The 16258-nt window shown below is 40.7% G+C and overlaps 1 protein-coding gene across 5 annotated transcripts in view; it reads right to left on the bottom strand.

The window, feature by feature from the left end:
- LOC122078974 (polycomb group protein EMF2B-like) overlaps positions 1–11799 on the bottom strand; it is a 114005-nt gene extending 102206 nt beyond the window's left edge. For 2 of the 5 annotated variants that reach the window (XR_006140244.1, XM_042645179.1), the window contains exons 1-3: positions 11665–11799; positions 11006–11448; positions 10837–10892 (exon numbers count right to left, since the gene is read on the bottom strand). Coding sequence is in view for 4 of the 5 variants with exons in the window: in XM_042645179.1 (XP_042501113.1) it covers positions 10837–10892; positions 11006–11212 (263 nt within the window). In the remaining variant the exon portion in view is untranslated. Of the gene's footprint in view, positions 1–10836; positions 10893–11005; positions 11563–11664 lie in introns of those variants that run through there. The other 3 variants (XM_042645181.1, XM_042645182.1, XM_042645180.1) reach the window with 3 other exon arrangements.
- Positions 11800–16258: the final 4459 nt, after the last annotated feature.

Below are 16258 nucleotides of genomic sequence, written 5' to 3'. Positions count from 1 at the left end.
TTTTTTTTTTTTTTAATACTGTTTAAGTGGACCGAATAATTCGGTTTAATTCAATTCGGCCTGAATTATTCGCGTTTTAAAATCAAATTAGTAAAAAGCGCGTTTTTTACCGAATTTTATTTTAAATTCGGATTTGGTCAGAATTTTTTATTTAATTCGGAAAAATTCGGTTCGGCCGAATAATTCGCGAATTATTCGGCCGAATTGTTAACTAGGGGCCCTCCGCTACTGCTCCAGAAGATCCTCGCTTCACAGTGCAAACATACAGAAGGAAAAAATAGAAAAAATAATAATAATAATAATAGCACTAATCCAAGTCGATGGCCCTTCGTGCCGCTGCAATCGCTAATGCCTTGCCTGATTCTCGGACCGACAGTTTGAACAGAGATCCTTTGCACTCTGGGCACAATCCGTTCTCGGTTATGACGCCACTGGAAGCTACAGATGGAACTAACGAGATGCTTTCCTTTCTCGCCTTTGAAACCCTGACCTCCCTCCCTGTCAGCCCTGCGATTCCCCTTTCGTGCTCTCCTTCTGTGTCCTCGATCGCCTCCCCCTTGGCCTTGGCCTCCTCAGCCTCTCCCCTTCCTCCTCTGCTCCCTACTCCACCTAACACCCTCCCTCTAGATCCTTCTGCGACCCTCTTGGCCTCTCCTCTCTCTCATCTGACTCCTCTTGCGGACCACATCACCTTAACTTTATCTAACCCTATTTTCTCTAAACCGCCCATACCACCAGACCAGCCCATACCACCTGGACCAGAACCTGGACCAACCATACGACACAACGACCCGGAACCATCTTGCCCTCGGACCAGCTTCTTAAAACCATCTCCAGATTCCCTTCGGACCACCCCCTATTTCTGGGTAACATTTTAAACCGGACCCAACTACCAACCACCTCAACCTTAACCATTAACCATCAGACCATCCCTAACCCAACCTGCCCCATGTCCCATGTCGATACCGCCAACTTGTTCGCCCACGACTCCTTTGCCCGATGAGTCTGCTACTCCGCTTGTTCCTGGAGTGATTTCGGCTTCATCCTTGGTCTCCGACGCTCCCCTGAGCTCCTCTCCGCCAACTGTGGTCTCCGACGACCCCATTGTTCCTCATATGCTGCTCCGCCTGCCATTGTTGTCGCTGATCTCTGCCGTGTCTTCGAGCCCCACAGCTCCTCCAGAGTCCTCTCAACCATTATACGCCGCTGCTGACTTCCCTGCTGATAGTGTTAATGGCCTCCTTGATGCTGGGGATCCTCTGGCCACCCTCCCCTCGACTGGTGGTCTCCCTTCGACTTCCCCTGAGTTGATCGACCAAGATAGGCCCCCGCCTACCTCCATTGCTGCAAAGTCATCCTCTAATCCCACGATCAGTCTCGCCGATGCTGACGACAACGCCTACTTCACCTCTGTTAGAACTTCTTTACCATCTGAGACACGTGAATTGGCCTTAGATGGCAAAGTAACTTCTGGTTTATCCCTGCATGCTGAACCCCCTGGGTCTCTCCTCAGTGACACTGCCTCTACTGTAACCATGCCTCACTGGAGTGAGTCTGCTAATACTCAATTGGATGTTCAAGCTCCCCCCTCTCCGGCCATTGAGAATTATGATTCCGGCAGCCCTGCCGCAACCCCCAACCCTGCCACTTCCTCCTCATTACCTGACACCCCTTGCCCTCCCTCCCTTTCTCCTCCCTCATGCCTAAACCCCCTTCCCCCTACTTCCCCTTCCCTCCCCTTCTTCCCTCCCCCCTGTTGTCTCTTAGGGATCCAAGAAGAAAAAAATCCTCTAACTCTGTTTCAAAACCCTCCTTGCGATCCGAATCCAATCTCAAACCTAAATCCTCCCCCGCTGGCTCCCTCAATCTTAAATTTAACCCTCCAGCTAAGAAGCCTTCTTCCAAGTCCCCATCCTCTAGCCCCCTCTCCTGCTCTTCTGAGCATTTGATGCCCCCTCACTCTAGTTCTACATGACCCCTTGGACTATTTGGAATGTTCGTGGTCTCAATTCCTTAGCAAAGCAAGCTGAGATCTGTTCCCATATTCGTTCCTCCAAGTCCAATCTGTGTTGCCTTCTTGACATTCGTGTCTTACAGCCTAATGCTTCTCACATTGCTTCGTCCATTGCCCCCTCTTGGTCCTTCACCAATAACTATCTCCATAGCCCAAATGGCAGAATTTGGATTTTTTGGAACCCCGCCTATCTTTCCATCTCCCCCCTCTCCTCCTCTGACCAAGTCATCCATCTCTCCATTTCCCACTCTTCTCGTTCCTTCATTTGTTTCTTCTCGGTCATTTATGTTCACAACCTTGCCTCTCGTAGGCTTCCCCTTGGGTTTGATCTCCTCACCTTTGCCCCCTCCATCGGCTCTATTCCTTGGGGTATTGGGAGTGATTTTAATGTCATCCGTTTCAGCCATGAGAAGCACGGTGGTAATCCCATTGACCCCCTAGCGGTTGATTCTTTTAATGACTGCATTGATGATCTTGGTCTCAGGGACCTAAGATGGTCTGGAGCCAAGCTCTCTTGGCACAATCAGAGAGCGAGAAACCTCCGTGTGGCCTGTAAGCTTGACCGGTCTCTTGTCAATGAGGCCTGGCTGGAGTCCTACCCATCCTCCCATGCCTGTTTTGACTCCCTGGTATTTCCGACCATAGTCCCATGGGCATCCATGTCCTCTCCTTCTGCTCCTTCTGCTCCTTTGGCCCCAGGCCATTTCAATATTTTGATATGTGGTCCTCCCACCAGGACTTTCTCCCTATTGTCCAAAATGCTTGGTCCATTCCCATTCCCCCCTCCTTCTCCCCTCTCATTACTTTTTCCAAAAAGCTCAAATCCATCAAGGCTGCTCTTAAGCTTTGGAACTCCTTCACCTTTGGCAACATTTCCTCCCGTGTCTCCTCTTGCCATGACAAGCTGCACTTCATCCAAGCTAGAATCTAGCTCGACTTGCTTAGCCCTGCTCTAGCCTATGAGGAGAAGACCACTGCTGCCAAGCTTACCCTTCTGCTTGGTCAAGAGGAGAGCTTTCTCCGTTAGAAAGCTCGCATCAAGTGGTTCGATCTTAGAGATTCCAATACTGCCTTCTTCCACCACTCTCTCAAAGCCAGAAATAATGTCAACACCATTCCAAAAACTCATTTCCCCTTCTGGTGCTGAGCTCCTTCACCCTGAGGAAATCAAGACTGAAGTTGTCTCTCATTTTTTGGGAATCTTCTCCCAGGCCCTTCATCCCTCCCCTCCTCTTACTCCCCCCCCCCAATCTCCTCAACAAGTTGGTCCCAGATGAGCTCCTTCCATCTCTTCTTTCCATTCCCTCTGATGCCGAAATCCTCTAGGCTATTCTCTCTCATAACACCAACAAAACTCCTAGCCCTGATGGCTTCAGTATGGGATTCTTTTCCTCTTGTTGGAACATCATCCGTAAGGATCTCATTCTTGCTGTGAGGAGTTTCTTTTACAAACCTTCCCAGATCAATGGGATCAATCACACATTCTTTTGCCTCATCCCTAAAAAGGAAGGTGCTGATTCAAGGAATGACTTTAGGCCAATCTCACTGTGCAACCTGCTTTATAAGTTTATTGCCAAAATCTTGGCCAATAGGATTGGGAAAGTCATTGATTCTCTGGTCAGCCCAAATCAATCTGCCTTCATTGCTAGGAGAAGTATTACTGACAATATCATTCTCTGCCATGAGACTGTTAGGGGGTTTGATCGGAAAAACCACTCTCCCTCGGCTCTTCTCAAAATTGATATCCACAAGGCCTTTGATTCCATTAGCTAGGATTTCATCTCTAAAGTCCTCCAAATGTCCTTCCCTCCTTCTTCTGTCCATTGGATCTTCTGCTGTATTTCCACTCCCCGGTTCTCTGTTTTAGTTAATGGTAGTCCTACTGGCTACTTTCCCTTGAGGGGAATTCGCCAAGGTTGCCCTCTATCCCCATTCCTTTTCTCTCTTTTCCTTGAGGTGCTTTGTCGTTCCATTCAATCAGCCTTAGATCTCCATCTTATCTCCCCTATTCCTAAGTGTAAGTCCCTCTGCCTCACCCACCTTTCTTTTGCAGATGACATCATGATCTTCTCCAGAGCTAACCCCCTTTCCATCTCTTCCATCATGGATGTTCTTCATTCCTTCGAATCTCTCTCCGGTCTCTCCATCAATCTCCTCAAGTCCAACCTCTTCCTCTCTGGTGTCTCTTCTGAGACTCAATCCCTTCTTCTTGGTATCACTGGTTTCTCTTTGGGCTCCTTACCAGTCAAATACCTGGGTCTCCCTCTCATCTCTTCTAGGCTCTCCGCCCACCTCTGCTCCCCTATTCTTGATCTTATTAGGAAGAGGCTCCAGCTTAGGAAAGGCAAGCTCCTCTCCTATGCTGGTCGACTCATTCTTATCAGATCTGTCCTCCAATCCCTATACGGCTATACCTCTTCTGGTCAGGGATATTTGTCCTTCCCTCTTCTTCTATCAACTCCATTGAAAGACTCTTCTGTTCCTTCCTCTGGAAAGGTTCCGACTCCTCTAAGTTCCTCCATCCCCTTTCTTGGGACAAGGTCTGTCTTCCAAAATCTGAAGGGGGTCTCGGTATCAAAAGAATCAAGGAGGTCAACTCTGTGGGCATTTTGAAGCTTATCTGGAAGCTTGTCTCCAAGCAGGGGAGCACCTGGGTTGACTGGGTTCACTCTCATCTGCTCACCCACAACACCCTTTGGACTTGTCCAACCCCCTCTAATGCCTCTTGGATCTAGCAGAAAATTCTGTCTCAAGCCCCTTGCCATCACTGCCTGTTCCACTATTATTAGTAATGGGTAGGCGACTTCCCTTTGGATAGACCCCTGGCACCCTTCGGGCATTCTTTCCTCCCTTGTCACCCCCAGTACCATCTATTTCTCCAGTCTTCCAAAATCCGCTCTTGTCTCCTCCATCCTCTCCCCTCTGGGTTGGGGCCCCTGCCTCTCCTCCCCCTCTTGCGGATTTGTGGTCCTCCCTCCCCCCCATTCCCCCTAGGCACCGTGGTAGGGAGGACAAAAGTGTCTGGCTCCCCTCATCCAATGGGTTGTTCTCCTCTACCTCTGCTTGATCCTTTGTCAGATCCTCTGGCCCGGTCGTTCCATGACGTAATCTCGTCAGGTTCAAAGGCTCCCCACGCAGTCCTTCCTTATTCACCGTCACATCCAGGTCAACCCCTCCTGTTGCCTTTACCCCCTCAGTCAAGAAGATATTCCCCACCTCTTCTTCTCCTGTCTCCTCTCCACCCTGGTGTGGAAAACTGTTCTTGCTCATTGCTGGCCTTCTCCTAGGGCCATTCTCCCCTTTGAGAGGGAACATATTTGGGTTGACATGACATTTGCCAGCTCCTCCATTTGCGACACCACTAGTAAGTTAGCTTTCTCTGCTACTATATCCCATCTCTGGATGGAGTGTAACATTCGCAGGTGGTCTTCCAACTCCCGTTCCCTCGGAAAAGATTTGGAAAGCCATCTATTTTGATGTTACCTCAAAAATCTATTCCTTCCATTCCATTCGATCTCGGCCGATCCCCCACTCCTCTAGAAATGACCACATAATCTCTTCCTAGTGCCTTACCCCAGCCCCTCCCCCCACCACTTGACCTCCTCCCCCCTCCTCTTGGCCTTCTCCCTCCCCTCCCTTGATGTTGTTTGGGTTGTTGGTTCGATCCTCTTGCCTGTTGCTGGTTGCTGATTTGGTTTTTTGCTATCATTTTTGTTTGTTTCCATTTGCTTTGTTCCCCCTGGGGTTGGCTCTTCCTTGTTGGCTTTTGCCTCCCCTCCCCCATTTTTTCCCCCTTGTATTTTCTTTTGGCTTTGGGTATAAATTTATTTATTCATCAAAAAAAAAAAATACATCTCATGAGGGTCTGGGCGAAATTTCCTCTCCTCCTTGCATTTGAACACAAAATCACTCCATTGTCCACTAATTAGCCACATCATCATATCTATTGCCTTGAAGAACACTCCAAGCTGAAGATCTACACATTTCATGCTTTGAAAAGGTAAACCACTCTCCCCAAAACCTCTTTTTTTTTTTTTTTTTTTTTTTTTTTGAAAGAGTAACATAAATACATGTTGGATATGGCTAGATTTTTTATATGTAAGACACTAGAGGCCAATCTATGACCTCACTTAGTTAAAAAAAAAAAAAAAATTGTCATAAATATTTTTTTATTTTTCTGATTTAAAAATACATTTTCTGTCAACATAAATTGTATTTTTTATGGTTAATATAGCTTTGATGGAACTCAATTATATATATGTTACTCCCCATTGGTTGATCTAAGACTCTATCGGAGCGAAATTTTTTTCAAAGGAAAATGCACGTCGACTCCATTGTACTGGGCATGGAATCCAAGCAGGCCGTCATAGTTCTTTCCATTAGATAGTCATTATGATTAATGTTGTATAACTAATATGTTTGGGACTTGGGATATTGCCATTTGGGACTTTAAGATTTAAGAGTGAGACGCTCAGTGGATAACTTTAGTTGGGACTTCGGAGTTAGGGAGTTGCATAGTATATTACTCTAATACTCTAAAAATTAGTTAATTAATGTTGAGGTATGTTTTGATCATGACTTAAATGCATTATTTAATTGTTTCACTATCATATTATATCTTGTTCTAGCGATGAAGCAAGTAAAATCTCCAGAACAATTCGACGGTAGCTACCAAACAAGGATGCAACTCTAAAACACTATCATGTTCTAATATTTTTGCAAATTCAAGTCCTAAGCATGTTTATTAAGCTTAAAACAAGCTACCCACCAAGTTTCAGGTCATAATATGGCCATTTGACCACCGAAAAAGTCAACCGAGTAAAAAAAAAATCCAACTCGCCGATATTTCGGTATTTCGGTGGTTCTGAAACCACCGAAACGAGACGAGATTTCAAACCTTGGTCACGAGTTTGCCCAGTACTTACAAGGAATTTTGTACTAATGCAAACTACCCATGTTTGAAGTGAGCATAGATAAAGACCATCAGGAATGCTCTTGGGACTTTCAATTGTGCAACCATGAAGTCTGGTAGAGAAACCACAGCTCCTGATAGGTCCACCACATTATTTTCAATTTGTCTCCAATCAATTCATATACATACAAACCAAGTACAATCACTTAACATAAACGAATAATTTTAATACTCTAATGTAGGTGAATAGTGGGTGTTCTATGGAAGTGATGCACCTAACTTGAGAAATATAGCAATAAAGATGCTCTCTCAAACTTGTTCCACCTCCGGATGCATGCAACTAGAGTACATTCTCACTCATCCACTCCAAGAGGCGGAACCAATTAGGTCAATTGGTGTGTGTGTATATGCATTATAATATGAAACTGAAGATTCAGCACATACACATGGGCATGGAGGCTGATAAAGATCCAATCGAGCTAACCAAAAATTTCCAAGTAAAGTTAATGATGAGGATGATCCCCTATACGAGTGGGTGAAGGATCAAGGTGACTATGTCATAAATTGGGCGGGTAGGCCCATCCCAGAGATAGCTAGTCAATTGGGCACTAATGTCGATGAGTTTATAGAGGGGGTACTAATATCGATGAGTTTATAGAGTCACGAGAGGGCCATATTCATTCACAGACACCATGAACTTTCAAGTCAGGCTAACGGGGATGATGATGTCATCGACAAGTCAAATTCTAGTGGCTGAACACACCAACCCATCAGATGGGGATGGGGTGCTAAACTTGTAGGAATGCGTAAGAGGTACCAAGAGCAGGAGCCAGAGTTAGAACTGGAGCCAATCCGTTTCACAGGCGAGGCTCAACCCAATCATGCCACACAGGATGAGGACCACAACGCACACGCCCCTATATGTGCAGGACTCAAGAGGCTTGCATCATCAATTCACACTACCACCTAAGGAGGTGGATGACAGAATGGAGTCCATGGACATTGATGTTACAAGCTTGACTGACACTCAGAGGCCCTAGTCTAGAGAAGAGTGGTATGTATGGGGGGAATGGAATGCACCATCATATGCCATAGGTAGCACTGATCTGACTATGCTAAGTATGGTGGGTTTGGCCAGTTTAGCTCTTCATCGTCATTACCCTCTAAGTATGAAGGTCAGTAACACACTGGTTCATCATTTGTGGATAGCATCTTCTCATTCTCAATGCCGGTTCCATAGGCACCATCCAGTAGTAGTGGCTCTTGATTGAGTTCCTCACGGTTAAGAAATCTATGCCCTAAGTTAAGGTACCTCTAGCATGTTGTTGATCCCATTTATAAGGCTGTTATTTGGACTTCGAGCATTTCTGCCCCTATACTATGGCATGGCCAGCTCTTGTGATAAAGTCAGAGGATAACTTGATTGGTAGCAGCAGCAACATTCTAGTGGTTTAGATCCTGCCCAGAACTTGATGTGGTACAGTAGTCTAGGATTCTAGGATGGGCATAGGGATTACTTGTTACGTATATTGTTGACTCTGATATATTTGTCTCTCTGTAACAAATGATGTAATGATGTATGATTTATGAAATCTAAGGGTTCCAGTATGTTTAGAGTGCCTAAAATAGGGTTTCCTAGAAGTTTTAGGACCTAATTTGGCCATTTGTCCATCAAAACACATCATTGAAACTTGTAGAAAAAAAGTGTATAGGTTTCAATAGAAATTTCGGTCGCAATCGAAATATTCGGGGTCTGAGCCTGGTCTTGTCAAAACCAGGCTCAAAACAAAACTTGGAACCCTGATTGTTGGTTTATTTTACCAGAGAAAGAAAGGTGTTGTGTAGATGACTTGTTGGACATGCTTTGTGTTCTCCATGGTACCTTATGGCATGCATTGCCAACCCTAGGCAAAAACGACAAAGAAATCACTCAAGCAGGGATTTTGTGTTGGAGGGATTATTTTTTGGGTTAAAAGGGTGGGAGGAAGCCTGGTATGAGGAATATTTGATAAGTAGTAAAAAATCGAATGAGAAAAAATGGCATTAAAAGTGATCATGTTAGTAATCAAATTACAGCACGTTCAGATAATAATGTTATCATGATATAATAAAAAAATCATATGGCATGAAACAAAACCTAGTTCTACTTGGTTATTTTCCTTCCCTCTTTTATATAGGATGTTCTCAGCTCTTTAGACTCCTAAAAAGGAATCATTAGGTGGGAACTAAATATTTAGGCATTTTCACTTGCTATATGCCAGTTTCATTTTTTTGTCTTCAATACCTTGTGGTAAATTTCACCATAGTTTTAAAAACTGGACCACATCGATGGCCAAGGCCGTTAAAATTCTGATGAAAGCTGACCCAATCAGGAGCTTTGATCTCCTTGATGACCCCACATCTTTCCTGAGCATGATTTGGTGCTCTTTACAATCTTATTCAGTTAGGGGCAGTATTGGGAAAGTTGAGGCTGAATTATTGATAAGAAGTCACTCTATAGTGGCATTTCTATACTAGGAATTTAATTTAAATAACAACTTCATTTAAGTCTACTTCATATGTTAATATTATAATTGGTTGGTAAAGGGGGTAAATTCACATATGAGTTGCAAAGTTGCAATTACATTCATCTTAGGAATTTAACTTTAACTATTATTTAAGGAAGTTCTTTTTTTTTTGGGTACTTAGGCAAAGAGACTTGGAGTTATAGCAGTAGGAACAGTCAAAAGTCTATATATGGAAAATCTATATATGCCCTGACTGTCACATGAAGGGATTAATGATTCCCAACAGGAATTTCTTTGGTTCTTTGCTACTGTCAAAATTTTCTTTTTCATTTTCTTATTCTATTTTGCAAATGAATAAGAAATATTCATAGTAGATGAAACAAAAGTATGAAATACCCATACAAATATCAAGATATAGCCACTAAACCAAAATTACAGAAATATTTCGGTTTTGCAAGAAACCAAAATGAAATGACCGTCTGACATTAACTGAAACATTGTGGTTTCAATAAAAGGCAAATGGCCTAAAACCCCAAAATTCCAAACCTTGGCTAAATCCAAAACCAGAGTAGGTTTAGATTGCCTTCTTGGGTTCATCACTGTGGTTAAGCCATTGGTTTTGATTGTAACTATTTCCATTGTGGCTACTCTAATTATATATTGCAGCCATGTTGCCTTCTTGGGTTCTTCACTGTGGTTAAGCCATTGGTTTTTATTGTAATTATTTTACTCTAATTATCTATTGCAGCAATCTTGCCTTCTTGGGTTCTTCACTGTGGTTAAGCCATTGGTTTTGATTGTAATTATTTCCATTACTGCTACACTAATTATCTATTGCAGCAATGTTGCCTTCTTGGGTCCTTCACTGTGGTTAAGCCATTGGTTTTTATTGTAATTATTTTACTCTAATTATCTATTGCAGCAATCTTGCCTTCTTGGGTTCTTCAATGTGGTTAAGCCATTGGTTTTGATTGTAATTATTTCCATTACTGCTACACTAATTATCTATTGCAGCAATGTTGCCTTCTTGGGTCCTTCACAAGTCTGTCAACTTGATAAAAGTTTCATGTTTTGGTCCCAATGCCTACAAAACAGTATGATAATAGAGCTATCCAACATCACTCTTAGTACCTGTTGGTGTGAACTGTTCACACCAATAGGACAGTAAGAAATTGCTTAGCAATAGTTGTCTTCCTCATCTTCTCAAACATGTGTATTAACTCTAAAACCTTATGCATACAAATGCACACCTAAAACATTACAGCTCATAATACATGGAGAAAATTTGCAAGAAACACCATATTAGTCAAGAAAGTAAATCATTATTAGCTAATATGTAAAGATAATGACTACTAAAAAACTCCCAAAATACTTTTTTTCTTTTTAATATAAATTTTCCGTACCTCCTTTTGTGCTTTGCCTGTATTTTGTAGAGCAAACATCTTTGAAGAAAAGATGGCTACAAGAGGAAATGCATGGTGTTATAAAGTACATTGAATGTGTCCAGACAAAACATCACAAAAAAAAAAAAAAAAAATGTAAATAAAAAAAAATGCAGAAAATCAATCTTACATTTCGCAAAGCTCGCCGCTGTAGAATATTATAGAGCTCAACAGGCTTGCAATATACTGAAAGACTCTCTTCAGCAGCAATTGCCTCCTCGGCAGATAACCGGACACGAGAATCGTGACGGCACATCTGACCTACAGTCTTAAATTTGCAGCAACTGCACACAGGGGTCCTGCAACATTTACCTGAATAACTTGCCAATACTTCCATTTACACCCCAGTTCTCATATTGCAAGCTAGTTACAATAACATTTACCCGTAAGCGCAATTTCGGAAACGAATCCAATTAGATTCAGTTTGCCCCGATTCAGCTTTTCCCAATCAAAGGGAAACGACTCAAATTCAGTTTCCTAGACGTTTGTGAAGAAGCACGAATTGGGTGAAGCAAGAACGTTTGTGAAACGCTAAGCAACCAATGGAGAAATTTCTGCAGAGCTACTATGGCCCTATTGACAGAAACGAATGTGAAATAGGGTTTTTATCATCAAATACACATACATCAAAGCAAAATCAGAATTGCATTCTAGGGTTTTGTTCAGCTCCCTAAGTTGTTCAATATTGCAAAGAAAATCACATTAAAAAAATAAAATAAAAAATAAATAAATATATTGCAGAGGAATAGGGTCTGGTTTTGTTGGAGAAGAAGGAAGGAAAGGCTTTACCTGTTGACCGAAGCGAGGAATGCTCTCTTCCGCCGGGCCGTCCAGTTCCAAAGCACAAAAGTGTTTAATGTCTCTACGACTTTTATGTCTTACCAATTTGACACCCGGCCCGCCCCTTAAACCGTTTAAAAAATACGGGTCTATTGCTCTTACATCGGTTCAACTGTTTCAATCTAATGAGTCAAATACTAAGGGCTGTTTGACAACGTTTACTTTGAGGGTTTTCTTCTTTTTTTTTTAACCCCAAAATAAATAAGAGAAAAATTGAAGTGTGAATTATAGCATATGAAAATAAAATAGGAAAATTAAATTAGCTAAAAGTATTTATAACACAACATATATCATCCCATCTAAAAGTCTTAAGACCCACCAACTCCAGCCTAGCCTCTCTTTCCTTATGGAAGACTTCTTCAACCTTAAAAAATACATTAGATTTTATTCAAGTCAACAAAATTAAATTTGTTCATTAAACAAACATGTCCATCAAGATATCAAAGTATTCCCAAGGCCAAACTTGATCCATTTGCTTGGGAAGCAATAGCACCACGTCCTCCAAACCCATCCAAATTTCTAGAAATTCTCTACCCAATGGCATTGCTCTTAGGATCCTCTAGAGTAGTTTTCTAACTCAAGCTCCCACCTAAGGGTGTCAATTTGAGACCACAAATGAAAATTGGAACCAAAATTAGTCTGAATAAGCTTAATCGAATTCAATTCAAGTATGAGCATGACTTTTTAATTCAGTTCAGTTCTAGTTTCAACTTAAGAACCATTGGTTCAAACTGAATCATTCACTCAGTTAAATCAAATGCTTAGACGATCAAATTGCTCCTTAAATCAAAACTTACAAGTTGAAATCATAGCTACTAGAGTGCAACTGTACAAAATCGCACGAGGATTTCATGGTAAAAGGGAAACTATATTAATAAGCAATTAGATACTAAAAACAAAGAAATTGATGCACAGCTAGTTGTACAGGTTGAAATTAGAGTTATGAAAAATCCCAACTTTTGTAAATGTTTTCCTTTTTATATGCTTAGCAGTTAAAGTTTTTACGAGATAAGATTTGATGAAACTCGTGAATTGTGATGGGACCCACAAGAAGCGGAGGTTACGAAATTAATGCGGACCTTGAGGCTGCACACAACGGCCACACATCGAGAACTAAAATCAAAGTAGAGGATCTGAATACAAATTGAATTAGAACCAAACCATTCAGTTTAAGTACAATGTTCAAAACTAATTCCATTCTCTATTAAGTTCTTATCCACAGTAGCAACCTCTTGAACCAAACCAATTTACACCCTTACTTCGACCCTACTTGCCACACCATAATTCATTTCTGAAAATTAAAATATATATATATATATATGATTACAAAAAATAGTTGAGATCCACTCAACCCTTATAGAAAAAGGATCCCAGATACCACATATATATATTTTTTTGTGGGGGTAAACCAGTTTCCATATATAATGACAATACAATGATCGATACCAAGAAAGTTGGTAGTGTAAACATGAGAGCAACTAAAAGAGGACAAGAAGGAAAGGGTAGATGAAGGAGAAGAAACATTATTACATAATTGAAAGCCATTTATCAATTGATTTATTTATTATTATTTATTTCTTTTTTTAAACCAAGGTGTCCGGCCCAGCTTACGTGCACCTCGACTAATCTTCGGGGAGACTAGCGTAGTAACCTACACCACGGTCTCCACTTAAATCGCAGATATACAAATGAGAAATCAAACTTGAGACCGTGCGCTTATCCACACAATTTCCAATTCACCCTAACCATCTGGACATCCCATGGATGAATTATTTATCAATTGATTAATATTATACAATATACCTACAAGATTAGGTTTTACCTTGAAGGTTTTCCATAAGCTCCAAGAACCAAAGTTGTTTATTTAGATGGGGTCGCAAAGCATTAGATAGCATGCATTAAATGTTAAGTATATTAAATGTTTTGTCTACTTATATGTTAAAAAAATTATCCACTCCGTCGTTCTTCAAAGTCATACTATATTCAGGTAGGATTTTGTGGGAAATGTGAGAATATAAATTACACTATTATTTAATTATCTCACTCCATCCTTATTACATTTCTTTGCTTTTATGTCCCTTGACCCGGTTTCATGTGAAGCTCACAACTTTTTCTTTCCCATTGGTAAAGATTCTTTATTCTTTGAAATTTTGAAAGATCTACACAGTTCCACTATTTGCACTGGGAGAAAAAAATAAAAGAGTAATAAAGCCTAAGAGGATTAAAGGAGGCAATACCTGATTAGTATGACTCATGTATTTCTTTAACAACACCATTCCTGCTTCAAGATAAACTTTTCACTTTTCTTTAAATACGGTGTGGCACTATAAATTTTCCCTTTTGATATTGAAGTTATAGAGTAACCAAAAAGACTCTTTAAGCATCACATCTAGGTTCTCAAAGAGGTAACCTTCCACCAACTTGAACATTCCAGTGGCTATGTCCTTGCCCATTTGGATTTCATCTTCACCCATCGTATAGTCACCTATAGTCTTATCTAATGCAATAGAAAAGTCATCACATCATGAGGTTGAGCTTATGTATCTCGGTAAGTGTATTGGAATGTCGGTCATGATTGATACCGATATCATTTCGATACTTTGATATTGATAGAAAAGATGATAAAGTATGAATTTTAGGCCGATTTGAATCGATATGTTCTAATTCGAACCGATAAATATTGGTATCATATCGTATTGATGGTGACCGAAACCGTTAACTAAACCTTGGTTGACCAACTAGAATCTTTGGGGTTTGGTCACAAAGACAAAAAGATGGCACCTCTTTTACCCCTTAATTTCCTCGCGAAGCTTAAGCATAATGGATTTTACGAAAGGCCCACCCGAGCTTCCATAAGTAGCCTAACCTGGCCCAACTAAAGGAGGCCTTTTTATTGGGTTTGGCCCAGTTTCCTAATTAGATGGATTATGCTTGGGCTTGGGTTCATACTCTGGGTTGGGCTTACCAACCATCTAATGGGCAAGCCCATGGCTGGCAGATTATACAAGACACCAAGCTCAACGCACAAGCCCAGGCTCCAAAGCAACAAAATGAAATATGATCTAAAATTGAGGTTGGCTATGGACTGTACCTATTTTGATATATAAATTTACTAAAATATAGATTGAAGGTTTAGCAATGTTTTCTTTCAATGTAAATATGCTTCACAAAGTGGGAAGGGGATCCTTTTCAGCGCGCATCTGACAGTTTGCAGCACTCGGGCATGCATCCCAAGTTATGTCCAGTCAATGGATGTAAGCTGATGCGTTGGAGAGAATCCGGGTCCTACAAAGTGTTTGAACTCCAAACACCTATTGGTAAAAGGATAGGTGAGAGGACCTGTCCATTTTGCCTCCATAAGTAGAGGAATACTAAGACTAGAAGCCCCATTGTAAATTGAGAGTAAAAGAAATGTGCAACCCTTATATTACAAAGATTAGGTTTGATGATACTGTACTTTATCGTAATAGTTTTTTGATTTAGCTAATGTTGATGAGTAAAATATGTCATTTTTGTGGTTTTAGTGAGGCAACATGTTTCTTATCTATCATATCTATCAAAAAAAAAAAAAATTCATATTCTAGGATCCACCTTGGATCAATGTTAGAGATCGATAATGATAGGACTTGACATGACTGGATCATTACTCATGAGTAATAGTTTCAATATGCGATAACACAGGATTCGGCTCCTCTTCATAGAACCCATAGGGACCAGTCCCTAGGTCCTCCCAACGTAGGATTACTTTATGGTCCCTAGATTCTATGGAGAGGAATCCTATCAAATATCACGCAGACAAGGTGAATGAAAAATAAACTATAGAAAAAAACTTATAACTAATAAGAGGTGCATAGGACTATGATACACAAACAAGAGAATAGTAGAAATTAAGTTAAATGATCAAATTTGATGTGAAATTTTAATACGTCATTAAAACAAATTAAGAAGAAGCTCTAGAAGTTAATTTGTCTACCCATCCACCTCTAAAACTTGGTTTGACATAGCTGGAGAAGGCAACCAATATACATAATATCATAAATTATGATGAAATAGCAGACTTGAAATACCATCTCCCCTCTCCGACCTTTTCCGAGGACCATAAACTTAAGACCTAAATATTTGATATATTTTTTTCTTCCTCTGATCTAATCATTCTACGTACTTCTTAATATATGTGGTCGGTCCAAACATCTGGCATATAATATGAGATTAAATTCTTCTTATCATGCAATGTACATTTGTCAAATTAAAGTTCGTTATTAAAAAAAAAAAAAAAAAAAAAAAAAAAAAAAAAAAAAAAAAAAACCATATTTTAGAACAATGATTAGGTCAAAGATCACCCCCAAAAAAGGTCAAAGTTGCATGTTTATCCATAATCTGGGACCATCTGGCCCAACAGCCACTATAAGTATATCTTTTTTCTAATTAGCTTATAAATGTTATGTAACAGTTGAATAGTGATGTAAGTGCTTCATACTGCTATGAAAATGGTTGTGATGTTTATCTTATCCAATTGAAACACAAATCTAGGAACTTATTATCA

This window comes from Macadamia integrifolia, chromosome 5 (genome assembly GCF_013358625.1).
Source record: "Macadamia integrifolia cultivar HAES 741 chromosome 5, SCU_Mint_v3, whole genome shotgun sequence".
Taxonomy (NCBI): Eukaryota; Viridiplantae; Streptophyta; class Magnoliopsida; order Proteales; family Proteaceae; genus Macadamia; species Macadamia integrifolia.
The sequence above is the reverse complement of the archived record's forward strand: the minus strand, read 5'-3'. Positions and strand labels throughout refer to the sequence as shown.